This window comes from Peromyscus californicus, unplaced genomic scaffold (assembly GCF_007827085.1).
Source record: "Peromyscus californicus insignis strain IS unplaced genomic scaffold, ASM782708v3 Scaffold_3__1_contigs__length_106647218, whole genome shotgun sequence".
Classification (NCBI taxonomy): Eukaryota; Metazoa; Chordata; class Mammalia; order Rodentia; family Cricetidae; genus Peromyscus; species Peromyscus californicus.
The window spans coordinates 105,658,286-105,681,738 of record NW_026294551.1 but is presented as its reverse complement, the minus strand read 5'-3'; the positions used below and the strand labels follow the sequence as shown (position 1 = coordinate 105,681,738).

At 45.2% G+C, this 23,453-nt stretch overlaps 1 protein-coding gene and 1 long non-coding RNA gene across 3 annotated transcripts in view; one reads left to right on the top strand and one right to left on the bottom strand.

Annotated features, from left to right (window-relative positions):
* LOC128123315 (uncharacterized) overlaps positions 1 to 7,598 on the bottom strand; it is a 33,914-nt gene extending 26,316 nt beyond the window's left edge. Inside the window, exon 1 of one of the 2 annotated variants that reach the window (XM_052759578.1) lies at positions 345 to 7,598. In XM_052759578.1, coding sequence (XP_052615538.1) covers positions 386 to 1,867 — 1,482 coding nt within the window. In that variant the 5' untranslated portion in view covers positions 1,868 to 7,598 and the 3' untranslated portion in view covers positions 345 to 385. The remainder of the gene's footprint in view (positions 1 to 344) is intronic. The other variant, XM_052759577.1, reaches the window with a different exon arrangement.
* Positions 7,599 to 7,789: 191 nt separating this feature from the next.
* LOC128123320 (uncharacterized) lies at positions 7,790 to 19,438 on the top strand. The gene is made up of 3 exons (XR_008222647.1): positions 7,790 to 7,897; positions 10,628 to 13,825; positions 14,664 to 19,438. It is a non-coding gene; the product is annotated as an uncharacterized LOC128123320 (long non-coding RNA).
* Positions 19,439 to 23,453: the final 4,015 nt, after the last annotated feature.

The following is a 23,453-nucleotide window of genomic DNA, read 5'->3' as shown; positions in this document are numbered from 1 at the left end:
TTAATGTCATGTCCCTGTACAAAATGAAGTTGTCTTCTTCCAGGAGAAACCTTGCAGAATCCAAATCCTCCACCTTCCTCCAGAACTCAGAGCTTCCTAAAGGAACAATATTCCACTGACTCCCTCTCTAACCTTAAACAAAAGAACAGACTTCATTGTCTGATAAAGTAGTCAAAGCCTTAGTCTTCGTGACTCAGAGAACTAGTTTCAAAAGCCTACCAACTCTCAAAGTGGCTAATCCCTGAAGTCCCAGGCCACTTTGTTCCCATTACAGGAGTGAGAAAGCCACTGGGATGCTGACAATAAAAAGGGAATGTTGGTAATTTCTCCTCTAAGGCACTTACTTGGCAAAGACCTTAGCAGACATGTGGGGGTCTGATTCCTATTAGGAAGAGTGACTTTCCCTCACTCCCCTGGAGGCTGGAAGGTTGTCAGTGGGGTCACACTGCCTGTCTGTATGTGTGACCTCGGAGACAGGCAATGAAGGGTCAGGCTGGTCCAGAGCTATTTTACGGCTGGTTGCTGGGAGAGTCTCCAAAGCTTTAGCACCTGAGTTCTTAGGAACCTCCTGGACACCTGGAGAACAACTTTGAGAAGTCTGAGCAAACCCAGGTGTTACTACAGGAACCTCCAGGGCCAAAGAATGGCTCTTGGAAGCTTTAACAGTCTCAGGTTGAGTTTGAGAGGCAGGTGGAAGATTCTGGAGCTGGCTTTCTTGGGCTAGAGAGCCTTGGATTTGGCTCTGAGAGATCATGGGCACCACAGGCAAACTTTCAAAGGGCACCAGGAGGTGGCTCTGACTGTCTGCCCGTTGCAGAGGATAGATCTGAGAAGTCACACTGATCTTAGAGCGCCCCTGAGGGTCAAGATCCACAGGCACACGACTGTCAGAGGACACAGAGTCCTGGATTTGGCTCTGAGAGCTCATGGGCACCATAGGGAAACTATCAGAGGGTACGGGCACCAGGAGGTGGCTCTGACTGTCTGCTCGTTGCAGAGGGTAGATCCGAGAAGTCACACTGATCTTAGAGCGCCCCTGTGGGTCAAGATCCACAGGTGCACGGCTGTCAGAGGACAAAGTCATCTGGGAGTAGCTGCCAGAAGAGTAGCCCTGTGAGGTCACCGAAAACACAGGCTGACTCCTAGAAGTACAAACCGAGAGCGGAGCAGGCAAAGGGACCAGGGGCAGGCTCCTAGAGGCCTGGACTGAGCAAAGCTGTAGCTGCTTCAGAACGGACACAGGCTTTGCCGGACGTAACGAAGTTCCACCACCTTTGCTCCCGGCATCGCTGTTCCCTTCCAGCTGGCCTGGGTCGGTCGAGCTGAGGCTACGGATCGTCTGGAGGACCCTTGGGAGGAGCCGCGGCCGCTGCCGCCGGTGGATCCGCCGGAAGGTGTTGGAGACGCTCCTGAGGGTCATCGAGAAGCGAAGGCTGCCGCTGCGATGCATCCCGACCTCGCCCGGGCGAGGCGAAGTCCTCCTCGAAGGGTCTTCCGGGAGCGCCTCGATGTTGCCAGTGTACCAGAAGATCCACCACAGGAGGCTGACGAAGATGATGATGGAACCCAGATAGAGTAGCATGTCGTAGAACAGCAGGTTCGCGAACACGCCAGTGAACAGCACTGCCACACCCACCGCGTCGAAGGCGACGCCCAGCCAAAAGAAGTGCCTGCAGCGGCCCAGGCCCCCGGACCACATCTTCGCCAAGTCCACGCTCTTCCCCGGAAGCTCTGTGTGGCTCAACATCGCCCACGCAAACCCCGCAAGACGCCGCCAGGCCCGGGACGCTGCCACGGGCGGGCTTTGGCCGCTGGGTCTCCATGGCAACGCAAGGGGCGGGGCGGGGAGGGACGCTAGGCGGCGCATTGCCCCTCCAGAGAGGAAACAGAGCCTGCCTAGAGAGCTGCGCGTGCGCACTAGGACCCGGTGCGCCCTCTGCGCTTGTGCAGTGCTCGCCGCTCGCCGACCATCTGCCCCAGTGTCTGACCCTTTGGCATTACGTGAGGTAAAATTTACAACAGCGAAACTAACCGTACCCGAGGCGAGAATCTTCTCGAGGGAGGGTGAGAGCTCGTGGGAGAGCGATCCACGAAGACTCTTTTCTTGTAACTTCCCTGCACCGGCTGGAATGAATCTTGGCGTCGGATGCAGTCAGGCGTTCCTGGTTTTCCTTCGCCTGAGAAGTGGCTAATTAGAGTCCGGTGTTGGCTCTGAATTCCCACCTTACCTGGCGACTGTTGATATACTTGTCCAAGGACCTGGTAGACCCCCATCGCTCCAGTTTCTCCCGTCTGCTATAGGAGTCGGGATGGGGGAAGAGGATAGCCTGAAAGGAGAGAAAATCGTGTTGAGGGCTGGGCACTTGTTTTGTGTTTTGCTAAAGATGGATTTTAAAACATCCTAGTACATTTTTAAATAGATTTAGGCTTGTAGGTCAGGCCACATTTACTTAGGCTTACAGGCACACGCCACCACACTTGGAAAAAAAAACTATTCTTAAATACTTTCAAAAGTATAGATAGATAATTAGAAAGGTATAGGGATGTCGTCACTGATACTCCAGTGGATAGTCCATACCCGTGCCTGAGCATACAAGCAATACTAATTGAACTCAGTGAGTTGTTAAAATATGTGTGTGTGTGTGTGTGTGTGTGTGTGTGTGTGTGTGTGTGTGTGTGTGTTTTCTGAGACAAGATTTCTCTATATATAACAGCCCTGGCTTGTCCTGGAACTTGCTCTGTAGACCAGGCTGGCCTTGAACTCACAGAGATCTGCCTGCCTCTGCCTCCCAAGTGCTGGGATTAAAAGCATGCACCACCACTGCCCAGCTATTAAGATATTTTTAAAGAGGTCAGACGTGATAGTGCATGCCTTTAATCCCTGCACTCGAGAGGCAGAGGCAAGCAGATCTCTGTGAGTTCGAACCCAACCTGTTCTAATTTGAGAATTCCAGGCCAGCCAGGACTACTGTGAGACCCTGTCTTAAAATGAATGAATGAATGAATGAAAGTAAAAAAAAGGACGTGAGGGTGGAAAGTTGGAGATAGATAAGATCAAGATATACATGTACAAATTGTCAAAGAATGAAAAAAGTATCAGGACATAATATGAATATAATAAATATAATAAATCAATACAATTAATGTAATTAATGAATATCATAAATATAATTATTGAATGAATACTGCAAATGTAATCAATGAATACCACAAATGTAATTAATATCATGAGTGTAATTAATATCATGAGTGTAAATTAAAAAAAAGAAAAAAAGATAATTAGAAAAATTAATGTGGCAAAATGTTAATAATTGTAGACTATAGATGAAATGAGAGTATAGGTGTTCATTCATTTCTGTGTTTAGGTCTGACATTTTTTCAAATGAGTTGCAGGATTTTATTTTGTAATTTAAAATTTTAGTTTTAAACTTATGAGTAACAATCAGGGGGGCACGATGGTTCAGTAGTTAAAGGCTTGATCAGCAGTAAGCCTGACAAGCTAATTCCAGCCCCCAGGACCCACATGGTGGAAAGTGAGAATCGACCTCCACATGAAAAATCAGTATCTCCCCTTTTTCTCCTCTTTGGCTGCAGGAGTGCTTAAGGTTGGCAACCAGAATGAACTGCCTGATGGTGAAGGGTGAAGCACCATAGGCCACCACAAGAGGGTGAGCTGGAGTCACCCTTTTTCCCAGGTCCTTAGAATTAGCCAGTTTAGCCTTGATATAGTCATTCCTGGAATTAGGCAGGCTTAAGTTTGAGTTTCTTACCTGGGGCAAGCTCTTTCACTTCCCTTAGCTCTGGTCTCCCCTTCTATAAATGACAGAACAGGTGCCCGCCCATACAGCGGTAGATGATGCCTGTATTGGAAAGCACTAACAATTGCTTTCTACCAGGACCTCTTAAACTGTTTCCATTTGGGACCCCTTTATGTGTGAGAAAATTTCATGTGACTGTAGGTATATAGATATATAAAATAGGTATACAAATCAAACACTAGTAATCATAAATTGATTTTAAAATAAGTCTTTTGTTGTTGATATTTTATTTTTGAGATGGTCTCATTGTAGCCCAGGCTGGCCTTGAATTCTCTATGTAGCTGAGGATGGCCCTGTTCCTCCTGCCTCCACTTCCAAAGTGCTGGGATTATGGGAATAGCCATCATGCCCTGCTATTTTAAATAATTCTTTGATATACATATAATTTTACTATTCATTAGACAAAAGCAAATTGACATGATAATAAGATGGATTCACATTTTTATTTTTACATAATTCTTGGCTAAATATTTGATACTGCAGGACATAGAGAATCTTCAACATTTTTAGAGTTTATCAATATTTTGATTTTATAATCATTAATGCTGAGAATACCGATATGCAGAAATATGTAGTACAAAATGGCAGAAATATATTTAGGAGCATTTTGAAAATTCTGTTATAATGCTAAGACAAAATTTAACATTTTAAAAAATGAAACTGAAGTAAGCAACTCAAAAGGTTTTTTTTAATCACATTACATTTATTTGTTTGTTTGGGAGGGGGAATGTGTACACCGGGGCTCAGCTATGGTCAGAAGACAACTTGTACTTGTACCATGTGAGTCCAGAGGATCACATGGCTGTCAGGTTTGGCAGTGAGCAGCCGCTGAGCCATTCCACAGGCCCATGCAACAGTTTTAAAAGTTAAAACAAAAAGTAAACATTCTAGCCAGGCATGGTGTTTAACCCCAACACTGGGAAGGCAGAAGCAGGCAGATTTCTGAGTCCGAGGCCAGCCTTAACAACAAAGAGAGTTCAAGGCCAGCGAGGGATACATAGTAACACCCTATGTGTGTGGGAGGGGGAGGGTAAACATTGTAACAGACTTACTGATTTGGAACTTCTATGCTGAGGAAAGAGGAAAATATTAAAAGTCTTTGTTTTCAGTAATTAAACCATTATGTTTCTATAAGAGCAAAAAACGGTGCATACAGTAGAGACACTACACTTCATAACATACATTAGTCTCACGGCTGAGGTAGGTGTTGTAGGCAGCCTTGGATGGTGATGCTAGTATGACAGCATGCACAGTGCAAACTGCACCTGTCCTGAGTTACAATGAAAAGCTGCAGAGAAGTGTGGTTCAACATGAGTGATGCTTCCAGAGATGTCCTGGATTCTTTATGTGCTTGATTTTGAATTAATTTTTGGTTGTTGTGTGTCTTTTTTTGCTATCCCCACATTCAATTATGTAACTGTTTTAGTTTGGGTTTCTATTGCTGTAAAGAGACACCATGACCACAGAAACTCTTATAAAGAAAGACATTTAACTGGAGCTGGCTTACAGTTTCAGAGATTTTGTCCATTGTCATCATGATGGGTAACGTGGCAGTATACAGGCAAATGTGGTGCTGAAGGATCTGAAAATTCTAAATCCTGATCCGCAGGCAGCAGGAGACTGTGTGCAATACTGGTCGTAGCTTGAGCAGAGGAGACCTCAAAGTCTGCTCCCACAGTGACACACTTCCTCCAACAAGGCCACACCTCCTAATAGTGTCACTCACTCCCTGTGGGCCAAGCATTCGAACACATGAGTCTGTGGGGCTATTCCCATTCAAACCACCGCAGTGACCCTGTATGGGGTTGTGATTCACAGTTTATACTCACAGCTATGGTCTAGTTGGGCATGGGAAACACACCTGTAATCCCAGCATTCAGGAGAAGAAGGTACAAGGATCAAGAGTTTAAAAAAAAAAAAAAGGTATTTGCAAATAGAGCTATATGAGACCCAGTCTTAAAAAACAATAAACACAAGGGCTGGAGAAATGGCTCAATAGTTAAGACACTCTCTTTTGGCTTCTGCGAGTACTGCTTCATATGTTACATATATTGACAAAGACACACATAAAAATAATAATAAATCTTTTTTTTTTAAAGCTGGGAGATAGCTCAATTGATAAAATGTTTGCTGTGCAAATGTGAGGACCTGTAAAAAAACCATCGTGGTGGCACACACTTGTAATTCCACTACTGGGAACAGGTAGATCCCTGGGACTTGCTAGCCAGCCAGCCTCGCCAGCTCGATGAGCTTCTGGCTAGTGAAATATCCTGCCTCAAAAAAACAATACAAATTCTCCTCTGGCCTCTATACACACATATGCACCTGTACACACATAAATACACACACACACACACACACACACACACACACACACACACACACACACACAAGGGGGAGGGACCATGTCTCTTCTTAGCATGTCTACATGTGTCTGCCTTCTGACTTCAGCTGGACCTTAGTTGTTCCTGTGCCACCAATGAATCCTGCTCCAGCAAGTACCAAAGGTGTAGATGGTATAGATGCACCTCCTGCAAGATGAGGTGCTAATCCTGCTGTTGCATGAGCTATGGGAGTTCACTGAGGGCTCCCTCTGAAAAGAGCTTCCCACAAGTGCAGCTGCTGCACCTGATGTGGGCATCCCCATAACTGCATGTAATTACTGATGTGTGAAAAACTGAATCAACAAACAAAACCAAAAAACAACAACAACAAAAACCAACCCTTACCCCTTTTTCTATGAAGCATGTAACTGATTTTTCAAAAAGTTGTTGACTTGGAAAAATGGGGTAGGTCATAGGCATCGTGGTGCACACTTTTAATCCCAGCACTCAGGAGGCAGAAGCAGGCCTCTGAATTTCAGGCCAGCCTGATCTACATAGTGAGTTCCAGAACAGCCGGGGCTATGTAGAGAGCATCTGTTTCAAAAAAACACAAAACAAAAAATGGGTGGGGGGTAGTCCTTGATTGGTAGAGTACATGCCTACCATGCACACGATCCTGGGTTCAGTCTTCAAACAAGAAGATGAAGAAAAGAAAAAGGGGGAGGGCCAGGCGGTGGTGGCGCACGCCTTTAATCCCAGCACTCGGGAGGCAGAGGCAGGCGGATCTCTGTGAGTTCGAGGCCAGCCTGGGCTACCAAGTGAGTTCCAGGACAGGCTCCAAAGCTACAAAGAGAAACCCTCTCTCGAAAAACCAAAAGAAAAAAAAAAAAGAAAGAGAAAGGGGGAGGAACAGGAGGGATGCCAGGAAGTAGAGGTCAGCTTGCAGTTGACCAAATGTGGCAGGGGTGGACAAATATTCCACCAAAGGATGCTTCCCCTTGTGAGAACTGGTATGAAAAACTGGCCAGGAGAGCTCCCTCCCACGCCTACTTGTTGTTTTCCTCATCTGACCTCACAAGTGTAAGTAATCATCACTATGCATACCAGTGATCCTGTGCAGTAAGGAGAGAAGGCCATGATTAAATGACCACAGAGGAACAGGTCCCCAGTCCAAGCTGTGCTCTACTCAAGTGGCAGTGGAACACTGGACCAGCAGAATGGTGTCGTGAATCAGCCAGTACTACAGAGCTGCCTTTATTTGCATGGTAGAAATTCATGCTAAGTGGCTTACCCAGTAAGAACTCATCCAAAGTGGAGACCCTACTCTGCAGCCCATCACCATATGCAGGTGTTTTTTTAAAAAATATTTAATTTATTATAGTAAAGGTCAGAATAATGGTACTTTAAAAAACTTTTAATTTTTGAAGTTTTAATTATACTATTTCCCCTTCCCTTTGCTCCTACCAGCCTTCCTATATACTCCTCCGTTCTCTCTTTCACATCTGTGGCCTCTTTTTCCATTAATTGTTGTTACATGCATAAATGTATATGTATTATTATATAAATATAAATTATATATATTATATTATATACACATATATCTTCCTAAATATAACCTGCTTGATCTGTATATTATTACTTTTGTATGTTTTCAGGGCTGACCATTTGGTTTTGGATAAACAACTGGTGTGCTCATCCCTGGGGAGGACTATTTCAGTCTCAGCATTCCTTAATGGCCTGCAGTTCTTTGTCTAGGTATGGTTAAGACCTCATCTTTCCCTGGCCACATTAGCATTGTCTACAGGTGTCATCCTTGTTCAGCTCATGGTGGTGAGACTTTATAGGTGTAGCTTTTGACATTCCTAGGAGACAGAATTTGACAGCAAACCCCTGATCCTCTGCCCCTGTTCTGCAGTGTTTCCTAAGGCTTAGATGTGGAGTTGTTTTGTAGAAGTCTCCATTGGGACTGGGCTCCACCAGATGATTTTTATGTCACTACCACACCTGCTGCTCACTACAAAGTATACTGAATAAATGTTTCCTTTTGTCCCTACCCTGGTCTAAGAGGTGAATTCTTTAAACAGCTCACAAAATCCCCTCCCACTGAGTTCCTAGTGCCAATATGTGTTATTGGTCACTGTTCTGCCAGTCCCTCAAAGCATGATGACTCCTGTTCACCAGCTATGACAACTGCTTTTGACTCTCTTTAGATCACTCCATATGAAATAACAATGACATGCACATCCAAAAGAAATTAATTTCTCAGCAGGCTGTGCGACCTAGTGAACTGAGTTCAAACCCTGGAGCCTACATTAACGTGGAAGGAGAGAGCTGACTCCTAAACTCATTCTCTGGGCACCACATTCCTGCTGTGAAGGAGTGTATATGTAAAATGTGTGTGTGTGTGTGTGTGTGTGTGTGTGTGTGTGTGTGTGTGTGTGTGTGTTCCTGTCTTGCCTAGATTAAGAGAAAAGAAAGATAGAAATGACAATATGAAAAAACAACCTAAATGTCCATCAGGAAGGACTCTGAGTAAATAGACCTTTAATGATTTCTCACTGAGGACAGTTCTGATGCTTGGAGTAAACACTGACAAGGCAAAATGTGAAGTAAATACTATAGAATGGAAAGAGCACGATGGTGTATGTTTTTAATCCCAGTACTCAGGAAGCAGAGGATCTCATTGAAGGCCAGCCTGGTCTACATAACCAATTCCAGGCCAGCCAGGGCTGCACAGTGAGTCTCAGTCTCCCTCTCCCCTCTCCCCTCTCCCCTCTCCCCTCTCCCCTCTCCCCTCTCCCCTCTCCCCTCTCCCCTCTCCCCTCTCCCCTCTCCCCTCTCCCCTCTCCCCCTCCCTCTCCTCTCTGTCTCTCCCTCTCCCTCTCTCTCTCCTCTCTGTCTCTCCCTCCCTCCCTTCTTCCCTCCCTCCCTCCCCTCTACACACACACACACACACACACACACACACACACACACACACACACGTGTTCTTGATTTATCTGTGAATGAAAGGTGAAAAGGAATTTGGAACCTAAGAGGCATTAAGGGGAGGTGCATTGATAATGGCATCCTATTTTTAAATCCACCAAAAAAATTGGATGGATATATAGAGGGGTAGATATATACAATATATATATAGATAAAACAAAATGTTAAAAGTAGGCTGGGCAGTGGTGGCACACACCTTTAATCCCAGCACTCAGGAGGAGAGGCAGGTGGATCTCTGAGTTTGGGGCCAGCCTGGTCTACAAAGTGAGTTCCAGGACAGCAAGGGCTAAACAGAGAAACCCTGTCTTAAACAACAACAACAACAAAAAGTAGAAGGTACACACTGTGGATATAGATGTTTTCCGAGCAATTCAACTTGTCTGTGTATTTGAGAATGTTTACAGTAAAGTGTTAGTAGTTCCCACAGTCAAGGGAATAAGAGACATTATTTTTGTCCAAATGTGAATGACCATAGACTGGAGACACAGATTTATGTTGCCCCCAATAACATTCCTGCATGAAGCAAGGTCAAGTCAAGGCATTTACTAAATACTCTGGTGGGGACATGAGGCATGTGGTTACTGGGAGGCTGGGACATACCTGCTACAAGTCTCAGATGCTGTCTGATGACATTTTTAGCTTTGGGAGTGGAGAAAGAAAGTGGCCTTCTGTGCCTTGCTGTCCTGGCAGAGGAGATACTCTACAAGAGAGGCACTGGCGTCACTCCGTCGCCTCCCCTCCCCTCCACTCCACTCCCCTTCACTCCACTCCACTCCATTCCTCCACTCCACTCCCCTCCACTCCACTCCCCTCCACTCCACTCCCCTTCACTCCACTCCACTCCTCCACTCCCCTCCACTCCACTCCCCTACTCCACTCCTCCACTCCACTCCACTCCTCCACTCCACTCCTCCACTCCACTCCTCCACTCCTCCACTCCACTCCTCCACTCCTCCACTCCACTCCTCCACTCCACTCCATTCCTCCACTCCACTCCACTCGACTTCTGGATTCACACAATAAGCTCCGAAGAATGATAATTCCCCCTGGAACTGGGCGGTGGTGGCACACACCTTTAATCCCAGCACTCAGGAGGCAAAGGCAGGCAGATCTCTGTGAGTTCGAGGCCAGCCTGGTCTGCAGAGTGATTCCCAGGAAAGCCATGGCTACACAGAGAAACCCTGTCTCGACAAACAAAACAAAAAGCTGTGCGTGTGTGTGTGTGTGTGTGTGTGTGTGTGTGTGTGTGTGTGTGTGTAATTTATCGGACTGACTCAACAGTCTGCAGACCAGCTAATCCAACAATGGCTTTCTGTAAATGGAAAGTCCAAGAATCAGTAGTTGCTCAGTCCCACAAGGCTGGTTGTCTCAGCTGGTCTTCTGTATGTGCTGGAATCCCAAAGAAGTAGACTCCAATGCCAGTGAAGGAATGGATGTGCTGGCAAGGTGAGAGCAAGCAGGCAAAAAAGAAAACCTTCTTTCCATGTCCTTATATAGGCTTCCAGCAGAAGGTGTGGCCCAGATGAAAGGTGTGTCTTCCCACATCGTGATCTGGATTGAAGATGTGTGTTTTCCTGCCTCAAGGTCTGGATTAAAGTTATGTGTCATCCTGCCTCAAAATCCAGATCAAAAGCCTATATCTTGCTGGGCAGTGGTTAATCCCTTTAATCCCAGCACTTGGGAGGCAGAGCCAGGCGGATCTCTGTGAGTTTGAGGCCAGCCTGGTCTACAGAGCAAGATCCGGTCCAGGACAGGCACCAAAACTACACAGAGAAATCCTGTCTCAAAAAAAAAAAAAGCCTATATCTTCCAGCCTCAAGGTCCAGATCAAAGGCATGGTGTCCTCTTGCCCCAAGATCCGGATCACAAGTGTGCCTTCTATTTCTGGATTGTTATTCATTCCAGATATAGTCAAGTTGACAACCAAGAATAGCCATCACAAGTCTACCCCTTGTCAATCTGACACATAATCATATGTTCTTAGGTCATAATTAATTTCCAAATGAAAACAATAATCAGGTCATAATAACACCTAAACATCTCTCATACAACCGCAAACACATTATAAATTTAGAATAGGTGGCAATGTCCCTTGGGAGACATCCTTTTAGTATCTCAAATATGATATCCATTGATATTCTTTTCATTGATGTTAAAGAAATTGAAAGAAAACACAAATATCTGTTCTTGAATTTTGGTTGGACTTATCCTCTGATACAAGTATGTGTCACCAATGAGTTCAAAGTGGTTGCTGTCTCCTGCTCACTTGGGGCACCTGTGTGATATTTTGTGGAAGAGACTAAGTTATGACACAGGACAGGAGAGTTAATATATCCTTGAGGCAAAACTGTGAAGGTATTCTGCTGGCCTTGCCAACTGAAGGCAAATTGGAACTAGGAGTAGGGTATTGCTGTGACAGACCTGACTATGTTTTGGGGAGGACTGTGGAAGGACTTTGGAACTTAGAGCTAAAAGGACCATTGAATGTTAAGATCTCTGTGGATGGTTGGAATTTTGTTTTGATTTGATTTGGTTGTGACTGCCCTGATTTTCCCCTTTTGAAGTAAGAATGTATTTTACTGGAGCCCACAGTTGAGAAACTTTGAATTTTAAAAGACTTTGGATTTTAAAAGAGATTGGCTATTTTAAAGAGACTGAAACTTTAATGTGTTTGAATTTGTAAAGACTGTGGTGAATTTTTTTAAGATTTATTTATTTTTATTTCATGTACACTGGTATTTTGCCTGCATGTATGTCTGTGCCAGGGATTCAGATCCTCTGAAACTGGAGTTACAGAAGGTTGTGAGCTACCACATGGCTGCTGGGAATTGAACCCAGGTCCTCTGGAAGAGCAGCCAGTGCTCTTAACTACTGAGTCATCTGTCCAGTTCAAGACTGTGGACTTTTTAAAGTTATTTATGTTTTTGATGTGAGATCTTGAAGATGAATAAGAAAGAAAGGGTTGCGGCTTAGTAGTGACAAGGTGTCAGTTGTTACTGGTAGGTGGAGCCATCCCTGGGCTGGTGACCCCGTATTCTATAAGAAATCAGGCTGAGCAAGCCAGTAAGCATCACCCCTCCATGGCCTCTGCATCAGCTCCTACCTCTGGGATCCTGCCCTGTTTAAGTTCCTGTCCTGCTTACTTCAGTGATGAACAGCAATGCTGAAGTGTAAGCCAAATAAACCCTTTCCTCCCCAACTTGCTTTTTGGTCATGGGGTTTTGTCACAGCAGTAGAAACCCTAACTAAGACACTTGCTTATGACAGGGTCTCATAATACTCTTGAACTTACTATTAACCCAAATTGATCTTGAACTCCTTGGGTTGTAGAAAATAGTGGTCTATCTGTACATTCCAAAAAGATGTACCCAATAGTCACGAGGGTGTTAGGGCACATGCAGCAGGAGGAATGGATGGCTATTTAGGGGCTAAGGTAGCCCAAGATACCTTGGGCCCTGACCTATAACATTTCAGCACCCCATAGTCCTTGAAGTTTTTGCCAGTCAGACTTGTAGAATGTTTAATGTAGGTAAGGGAACAGGATCCTTAGTTCACCCACACCTCCCCAAAAAAGGTCACCTGATGCTGTTACAGGGATTTGCAATACAAGGAAAAGCTGGCTGTGATAGACATTGAAAATTTTTCAGGTGCCTGAGGCAACACAATGGACTTCTCCCCACCATGATCTGGTTGACACATCTTTTGCAGACAAGGAAAGAGATTAATAGAAGTTGGAAATAATAGCAGACATGCATGGAACATTAGCCATATGCCCCACAATGAGAACTCAATTGGTCACATCCTTACTTTTTGGGCTTCAGATGTTTGTTTGTTCGTTTGCTTGGTTATTTTAAAGGTTTGTTTTTATCTTATACATATAAATCTTTGCCCACGTGTATGTATACCACGTGCATGTCTGATTTCCAAGGAGGCCAGAAGAGGGCATCAGGTACCCCGGAACTGGAATTATAGGTGGCTGTAAGTCACCAAATGGGTGCTAGATTCTCTGCAAGAGCAGCAAGTTCTCCTGACTTCTGAGCCACTCTCCAGAGCCTGCCTTTTCATTGCTAAGAATTTCACCTGGGACTTCACACATCCCAGGCAAGCACTCTACTACTGAGCTATTCCCAGCTCTCGGCTTTAACTGTTTTCAGACAAACACACTGGCTATCACAGAGCTGTGATTCCCTATCATGGAAGCTGTTATTTATTTGCGACACTGTTTACCAGGCAACAGAGAACACGAGGTACAATGGAACCCACTGTAAGAGTTTTATTAGGGAGGGGAAAGTATAAGAACATGAATAGGCCTACCGGAAATAGATAGTTCAGGGGAGAGAGAGCAGGTATTGGGTGGAATCTTTTATAGGTCACCTTGCGCATGCGCATATGGGCTCACATAGCTGTGCCATGCATGCACATAGATTACATGATCACACTGTGCGCAGAATATGTGACCACACAGCACACGGATTATGTAGTACATAAGGCCCTAGGGTGACTAAGCATTTAGCCTGACTGCTGGATAGCGCATATGCAGTCATGTAGCTAGGAAGTGGCTACAATTATAATATTCCACCCTTTTTGTTATTATAAAAACAAGGGGTTAGGAGTGGCAGGTGAACGGGAATGGGGGCACCGTGTCTCCCGGAACTGCTTCCAGCTGACTTGGTGGGCATTGGTTAATTTTGGGGGGTAGGAAGGGGGGCTTTTCTTGAGGTAGCTGGATGTTCTGAGGTAGCTGAATTGTCTTCACCACTGCTTTTAGCCCTGTGGAATCATCCATAACCACTTGGATCTGACAAGGTGCTGGCAAGGCAGAAAAGGAAGTTTAGAAAAAAATTTTACCTTAGAGGGAAAGGGGGAATGAGATGAAGGGGGAGGATGTCTCCGAGGGGTCCCAGAATGAGGGAGGGGGTCCCAGGACCAGGAAAGTTTGAATGATACTTACCTGAAGTGGATCTGACCTCTCCGGGTGGGTCCAAGCTGGCTCTGGAGCTCAGAATAATTTTTAAGTTTACGAAGGAGACATATTTTAAACATATTAAGAAGCACCCAAAGAGAATTTAAAGTCCTGAGCTGGTAGCCATGATATTATAATGTTTAGTATTCTGCTATCAGAATTCCATTAGTTAGTGTAAGCAAGAAAGAGAGGAGGGGATGGAGAGAGGAAGAGAGGGAGAGGGAGAGAGAAATCTGGAACATGCTTTATTTTTTTTAAAGATTTATTTATTTATTATGTATACAATGTTCTGTCTGCATGTATCCTTGCAGGCCAGAAGAGGGAACCAGATCTCATTACAGATGGTTATGAGCCACCATGTGGGTGCTGGGAATTGAACTCAGGACCTCTGGAAGAACAGCCAGTGTTGTTAACCTCTGAGCCATCTCTCTAGCCCCACATGCTTTATTTTTATCATCAATTAGGCTTTCTATCTTCACCTGAGACAAACCTTAAGGCATCTGTTTCCTTTTATTATTTCAGCATCCAGCTACCTCAAGAAAAGCCCCCCTTCCTACCCCCCAGCTTTAGATAGGGTCTAGGAAATCTAGACACAGGTGATTGGCTGCTGAGGGCATTTAACAGTAATACATTGTTATATTAAAGTCTGTTTTTTTTGCAAAGTCCAGACCCTTTTGAGTCTGAGGGTGTGAATACCTCCACAGTGTTACTATTTTTTACCACCTGGGTAGATTTGATGATCCTTGCACCTCTGATTCTATGGCTAATAGTAGTCCTGTAACAGCTGAATAGTTAATTAGAAATTTGAATATATTATTAGAAACACAGAGGGAAACTGATGAAGCAGAATGTGGTCGGTAGAGACAGGATAATGTGGAGAAAGAATCAGGAAGAAAAAACATGGGGTTCCCAATCCAGTGGGACTGAGTACGGTTGTGGGATGAAACCTCATTCTTCTGGAATTGGAGACAAAGCAGTTGATCTTGGCGTCCTCTGGAACTTAAGAGAGCAGAGCCTTGTTTGTATCACTGTATATGAAGAAGAATTCCCCTGGATTGGGGGTGGGGTAAAAGGCTTCAGGTGAGACAGATGAATCCAATGGGGAAGGCCCTTGAGCTTAGCAGCTGTGGGGGTTACAAGAATTACCTTGAAGGGTCCCTGCCATTTAGGTGAAAGGGTTGAGGGGTGCTGGTCTGGAGGAGAAAAAAAGGACCTGATCCCCAATGTGGGCAGGGGTTGTCATGTGACTGGGGTAAGGAATGGTCAGCAAAACTCTGTAGGAGAGAGCAGAGGTGATAGAGTAGGTGGGTGAGCAGGTGGTCAGGGAGGGGTGACGGTTTGGATAGGAGGCCCAGGGTTAGAGCCATCTCCCATACATGAGTTCAGGAGGTGAGACTGAAAGAGTTGCTTGGGAAAAGACTGGAGCCTAAAAAGAGGTAGAGGCAATAATTTCACCCAGTCAAGGTGAAGTTCCTGTGACATTTTAAGAATGTTTTTTAAAGAGTAGTTGGTACATTCCACCTTCCTTGAGGACTGAGGATGGTAAGGGATATAGAAATGCCAAGTGATGTTAAGAGCTTTAGATAGGGTCTAGGAAATCTGGGAGGTGAACTCTGGGCCATTATCAGACTGAAGAGAGGCAGGCATGCTGTGGGATGCTTTCTGTATGCTGTGAACATATGTTGCTCTGATTAGTTAATAAATAAAAGTTGCATTGGCCTATGGCAAGGCCAATTAGAGGCAGGCAGGAGACTCAAGAGGGAGAGACAGGAAACAGAAAGGAGAGGTAGAAGAGACGCCAGCCTGCCGCCAGGAGAAGCAAGACGTGAAAGTACCAGTAAGCCGTGGAACACATGGCAACTTATAGATTAATAGGAATGGGTAAATTTAAGTTATAAGAGCTAGCTAGCAAAAAGCCTACCATAGACCATACAGTTTGTAAATAATATAAGCCTCTGTGTTTACTTGGGACTGAGTGGCTGTGGGACTGGGCAGGGCCAGGGAAACCTTCCGACTACACAGGGATTCCAAATAAGGGATGTAGAGGAGGTCAGCAACTATCTGAGCTCACTTATTAGAAACCAGAAATGCCTCCACCCAGCTCACAAAAGAGCCCACAATCACAAGAAGATATTTAATTCATCTGAAAGTGGGCATATGAATAAAATCAAGCTGCCAGTCAGTCCCTGGAAGGGAACCTCTAGGCTGGTAGTGGGAAAAGTTTGGCTCCGATATTTGGAATTAGGATCTGACTTTTGGCAAATTTTACAAGAACTGTAAGTCCTTGAGGTGGGCTGTACATGGGCTGTGACAAACTGAGACAGGGCCTGACTATTAGGGTGAAAGAGCTGATGCAGACAGGACAGAATTTGCCTAGTGTCAGGGGCTGTGAGGGTGTGGGTTGTACTGTATGGATTCCCTGTGGTGGGTAGGATGAGTCTGGGCCCTGGAGGGCCACTGTCCTGGCTGCCTGGTTGGCCCAGTTTGCCTGACTGCTGGACAGTGCATGCATGGTCATGTAGCTAGGAAGTGGCTATGAATTATAGCAGAAGCATCCAGAACAGGAGAAGCCTCCTGGGGAGGAGGGAATTAGAGGCTTGGGGAGAGTAGTTCATGAGGATCCAGCCTGGGAGAGGCTTGTGACACTCACCTTGATGGGCTTGAAGGCAGTCCCCAGAATGGTAGGATGCAGGAGCAAAGCATGAGAGCTCCATGGCACTGTGTGGAAGAGGCCCTGCTTTCCCCAGAGCTCCATGGCTGCCCTAGAGCTCTTAGTCCATAATCTGAGGCAGAACTGACTGATTCCCCTGAATGGGAGATTTGGTGTGAAGAAAATTTCATGTGGTTCTCTCCAGATACTTTGTTTGCCGGAGTTCACATAGCTCCATGGAGAATCACAGTGCAGGCAGCTCCAAGTCAGTGGGAGGCTACCAGGAATCAGAGCGGGTGAGACAGAGGCTGATATTGAGCTGCCTGCTAGACATCCTCACCACACCAAAATGCCCTCTAGTTACCTTGTGCTCTGAACTTTACCTTAGACCACATCCCACTCTTCCTCTATGTCCCTGCTGTCTCAAGACCTAAAATCAACTCTATGAGGCTCCTCAGGGTCTTAGTTTTGCTATGTGTGGGACCTTAAAATTTGAGGACACTGAAGAGACTGAGCATGTAGAGAAGGTATTTTGTACTCTTTCCTCATCAAAGATCATTAATAGTATCCATTAACTTTTTTTGTTTTGAATTGGTTGGTTTCATTGTTTGTTCGTTTGTTTGTTTTGGGGGGCAGGGTTTCTGTGTGTAGCCCTAGCTCTCCTGATATTCACTGTGTAGACCAGGCTGTCCTCGAACTCACTGAGATCCTCTGCCTGCCTCTGCATCCCGAGTGCTGGGATTAAATGCGTGCGCCACCACTGCCCAGCTCCATCCAAGTATATTAAACTAAGGTTATAGATGTGTCTTAGTTAGGGTTCTATTGCTGTGAAGAGACACCACAACTGTGGTAACTATTATAAAGGAAAATATTTAATTGGGTAGCAGGAAGAGACAGTGAGTCACTAGGCCTGGCTTGAGCTTCTGAAACCTCAAAGCCTACCCCCAGTAACATGCTTCCTCCAAAAAGGCCACACCTCCAATAATAAGAGATAGCTTTGGCCAAAAGATCTGATACCCATTTTGAAAGACTGATGTATTAAAAGCCACACCTAGAAAAAAAAAAGCTAAAAAAAAGTCATCCCTACCAGATAGAGAAAGAAAGGATAGTTTTGATTCCATTCAAATATCTGGACCTGTGATCTGAAGGAAAGTTGATTTCAATATATGTAGAAGGGAAGTAGGGTGCAGATACTCATGAACTTTCATCAGGGCTTAAAGAACATCTCACTGAGCAGTGGTGGTACACACTTTGTTTGTTTGTTTGTTTTTAGTAAAATCAAAACTTATTCTAAGTCACAGTCATCCTAGGGTCCCCCCTGTCATATAGCCTCCCTAGTTCTGTGGGTTGAAGTCTGATTGTTCTTTTTTTTTTTTTTTTTTTTTTTTTTTGGTTTTTTGAGACAGGGTTTCTCTGTGTAGCTTTGCGCCTTTCCTGGTACTCGCTTTGGAGACCAGGCTGGCCTCGAACTCACAGAGATCCGCCTGCCTCTGCCTCCCAAGTGCTGGGATTAAAGGCGTGCGCCACCACCGCCCGGCCATGATTGTTCTTTGCTTTATATCTAGAATCCACTTATGAGTGAGTACATACCATGTTTGTCCTTCTGGGATTGGGTTACCTCACTCAGGATGATATTTTCTAGTTCCATCCATTTGTCTGCAAATTTCATGATGACATTGTTTTTCTCTGCTGAGTAGTACTCCATTGTGTATATGTACCACATTTTCTTAATCCATTCTTCGGTTGACGGGCATCTAGGTTGTTTCAGGTTCTGTCTATTATGAATAATGCTGCTATGAACATAGTTGAGCATGTATCTTTGTGATAGGATTGAGCATTCCTTGGGTATATGCCCAAGAGTGGTATGGCTGGATCTTGAGGTAGATCGATTCCCAATTTTCTGAGAAACCACCATACTGATTTCCACAGTGGTTGTACAAGTTTGCATTCCCACCAACAGTGGAGGAGTGTTCCCTTTGTTCCGCATCCTTTCCAACATAGACTGTCATTAGTGTTTTTGATCTTAGCCATTCTGACAGGTGTAAGGTGGTATCTCAGAGTCATTTTGATTTGCATTTCTCTGATGATTAAGGATGTTGAGCATTTCTTTAAATGTCTTGCAGCCATTTGTGATTCTTCTTTTGAGAAGTCTCTGTTTAGTTCTTTAGCCCATTTTTTAATTGGATTGTTCAGTATTTTGATGTCTAGTTTCTTGAGTTCTTTATATACTTTGGAGATCATTCCTCTGTCAGATGTGGGGTTGGTAAAGGTCTTTTCCCATTCTGTAGGCTGTCTTTTGGTCTTATTGACCGTGTCTTTTGCCCTACAAAAGCTTCTCAGTTTCAAGAGATCCCATTTATTAGTTGTTGTGCTCAGTGTTTGTGCTGCTGGTGTTATATTTAGGAAGTGATCTTCTGTGCCAATGCATTCAAGAGTACTTCCTACTTTCTCTTCTATTAAGTTTAGTGTAACTGGATTTATGTTGAGGTCTTTGATCCACTTGGACTTGAGTTTTGTGCATGGTGACAGATGTGGATCTATTTGTAATCTTTTACATATTGACATCCAGTTATGCCAGTGGTGGTACACACTTTTAATCCCAGCAACTCAGGGAGGCAAAGGCAGTCAGATCTCTAGCCTCAAACAAGGCCAGCCTGGTCTACAGAGGATAGCCAGGGCTGTTATACAGAGAAACCCTGAAAAAAAAAAAGGAATGACTGTCTCAGAAGACAAAATGTGCCCATGGAAACACAATCTGATCAAAATAAACCAAACCCTTGTTGCCTTCTACCACAGTCATTTTGACAGGTAAAGGGGACCCTCAGAGATCACAGTGAGTGGTACTCATGTCACAGTGTGAGATTTGTCCCTCCCAGGCCTGCCTCATGTTCCTTTTGCCCACCACAGTGCTACTCCAACACACTTCTTGTATTCATGTTGTCTGACTGTGCTTCCTGGAAGATCATCTGACACACCTTGGAATGCACGTGATGTGATTTAATACACACAGAAGTCACAATCACACAGAAACCCTGGGGGTGGTAACAGAAGCATGTTCTCCTTTGGATAGTTGTGGTGCTTTGAGTGAGAATGGCCCCCATAGACTCATATGTTTGAATGCTTGGGTCATAGCTAGTGGAACTGTTTGGGAAGGAGTAGGAGTTGTGGGCTTGTTGGAAGAGGTGTGTCAGTGGGGGTGTGCTTTGCGGTTTCAAAAGCATGCCAGGACCAATGTCTCTTTCTGACAGCAAATCAGCATGTAAAACTCTCAGCTTCTGCTCCAGCACCATGCCTGTCTGCTTCCCACCATGGTAATCATGGACTAACCCTCTGAAACTATAAGCAAGGCCTTGATTAAGTGCTTTTATAAGAGTTGCCTTGGTAGCCGGGAGGTGGTGGCACACGCCTTTAATCCCAGCACTTGGGAGTCAGAGCCAGGTGGATCTCTGTGAGTTCGAGGCCAGCCTGGGCTACCAAGTGAGTTCCAGGAAAGGCGCAAAGCTACACAGAGAAACCCTGTCTCGAAAAATCAAAAAAAAAAAAAAAAACAGAGTTGCCTTGGTTATGGTGTCTCTTTATAGCAATAGAACAGTAACTAAGACAGACATATTGACTGAAAAGGGCCCAAGGGAGCCAGCAGGGTGTTGAAAATATCCTGTATTTAGACCTGGGTGGTAGCTCTGTTTGTACAGTCATTAAACATACACTGAGTACTGCTGTGGGATGGTCTGTATGTCAAATGTGTTGCTCTGATTGGTCAATAAATAAAACACTGATTGGCCAGTAGCCAGGCAGGAAGTATAGGCAGGACTAACAGAGAGGAGAATTGAGAGAACAGGAAGGCAGAGGGAGACACTGCCAGCCGCCACCATGACAAGCAGCATGTGAAAATGCCGGTAAGCCACAAGCCACGTGGTAAGGTATAGATTTATAGAAATGGATTAATTTAAGATATAAAAACAGTTAGCAAGAAGCCTGCCACGGCCATACAGTTTGTAAGCAGTATAAGCCTCTCTGTTTACTTGGTTGGGTCTGAGCAGCTGTGGGACTGGCGGGTGACAGATTTGTCCTGACTGTGGGCCAGGCAGGAAAACTCAAGCTACAGAGTACCTGGGCCTTCCAGACAAAGGAGTGTCTGATGAAAAGATAGCCCATTAAGTGGACCATTCCTGGTGGTGAGAAGTGGATGAGCAGCCAGCAGTGTCCACAAGAGACCAATGAGGATGTCCTGCAGTGACCTCTCCTTACTGTGCTAGCCACTCCCCAGAAGCACCATGTCCCAGCAATCTGAGAGGTACTGGGGGAGCTGGGGACAGTTTTCTGCATGCACCCCATGTCTTAGTCTTATTAACTGAGGGATCAGTATGGTTAAAGTCTGTGAGAAGGAAGTCCTGCTAGAAGGAATGAAGAGGCACATCCAGCTCCAGCTCCACTTGTTCACCTTGTTCACTAATACATCCTGCACCAGCAACCTCTCCTGTTAGGTGGTGGAGGAGGCCAGCTCAGCAGAAGATCTGGGATAGAGCCCTGTCTGTCCACAGAATGGGCTGCAGTGGGGCAGAAAGGGGACACAGGAACAGCCTCTGGGAACTGGATCCCCATCTACTCTGTGCCCCACGCCAACCCAGGACAGAGGGAGGCTGTGATCTTGGCCAGCTGTGGAATGGAACCAAAGGCACAGGAGACTAGGTCCTCCAAAACAGTGTTTGTGGGAAGGAGAAGATGGGTCCAGGAGGGAATGATAGATGTGGTGAAAAGAGAGTAGAGAAAGAAAGGCACAGGTGTGTGTGCAGGAAGGACAAGGAGTGGGGTGGATAAATGAGTGAGAACTGATATGAAGAGTAGGGGGACATGGGGGGCAGCTGGTGAGATAGAAAAGGAAAAAGATTAAACAGAGATGAAAACAGAAGAAAACAGAAAGGTGTAGGTGCAGAGGGCTGGATAGAGAGGAGATGGAGAACAAGAGCAGGGACTGAATATGAGAGGCAGAGAAGGAACTAGAGGACTCAGGAGGAACATGGAGAGACAAGACAGAATAGAGGAAGCGCAGAGAGAGACAGGAGGAGAAGAAAGTAGTGATAGAGGAAGAGCACAGTGTTAAGGCTAGAGAGGCTCCATCTGATGCTAGACATCCATTTTGGCACCCACCAGCTGTTAATCTCTGACTCCAGTCCCTGGAAAATAAGTTCTTAGTAACCCTGACTCAGTGGCCCCCACCTAAAAATGTACAGCCGTGACTCCTTGTTATATGACTGCTTTTTTTTGCTTCTGTAACTTGCTTATGAAGATACCCACAGATTGTTTTGAGTTGCCTTAAACACTTAACTTAGCAGAACAGAACAGTTTTAACCCGCTTGCATAGGAGTTGAAGGTTTTCATGTGGCTTTACCCTTTAGAAGTCCTTCCCCATACCCCTCCTCCATGGCAATCTCAAGTTTGGCTCAGAGACTGTCCTGCTAACAGCTAATCAATAAATCTTTTAATTCTAATTGGATTGAGTATATGGTCTTTTCCCAGGGGTCACAAACTCCATAATAAAGGAAAAGGGGAGTGGAGAGAGAAGGAAAGGAGAAGAGTAGTGGGTCTCTGTGGAGTAGGCAAAGAGGGCAACCTGGGAGGACAAAGGCACCAGTCCTTGGGCAAGGTCATTGGAGGGACCAGCTTCTAGGAGAGAGGCTGTGCTGCTATAGAGGAAGGCAGCCTCAGCTTGACGCCACTGTCCCAGCCCCACTGCACTTTTATCCAAACCAGGTACCAGGCAAGCCAGAAACTGCCAGAGCTGACAATCTAATCCAAGGTGACTAGGATCCAAAGGCCCTGGTCTCCCTACGTATTATCAACCAGGGTCACATTAGTAAATACCTGCTCTGGCTTGAGTATAAAACTTTCCCCACAGGCTGTTTTGGAACATTCTAGAAACCAGATGTTAGGACCTAGTTGAGGAAGTATCGTGGAGATATTTTATTTGTGCTCTAACAAATAAAACAACAATAAAGCTTGCCTGGGGATCAGAGGAAAAGCCAGCCATTATATTAAACATAGAGATCAGGCAGTGGTAGCACACGCCTTTAATCCTAGCATTCAGGAGGCAGAGAGTCATCCGGATCTCTGTGAGTTCAAGGCCACACTGGGACCAGAGCCAGGCATGGTGGCACATGCTTTTAATCCCAGTACTAGTTAACCATAGAAGTCTGGAGGTCTGTACAGACAGACAGGAAGTGATATAGCTGGGCAGAGAGAGAAAGTAAGATGGCAGGGCACAGAAAGGTATATAGGCGTGGGTATACAGGAAGTAGCTCTCTCTTAGGCTGAGGATTTCCTAGTGGTAAGAACTTGTGGGTCTGGCTTCTTCTATTCCTCTGATCTCTCAGCTTTCACCCCAATATCTGGCTCTGGGTTTTTTATTTATAAGACCATTTAGCAATTCCTGTTACATCTGGCACCCCAACATTTGTGGCACAAATTCACTAAAAAGCCGCTTGCCTGTGGGCTTGCAGGCTTCCAACTCAGGTCTGAACTGCACGCAGCCAGAGTCTCCACCCTACATAGGAGTCTCTTTGGCTTCTTCTCTCCTGGTGGGTGGTGAGCTATCTCTGGATCCCCATCTCAGACTGCTACCACACTAGGTAGCTGCCTTGAAACTCCCTCGGACTTCTGTTCTACACAGTCATCAGACTTGGTGAGTCAATTAAGATATCTTTTTTTTTTTT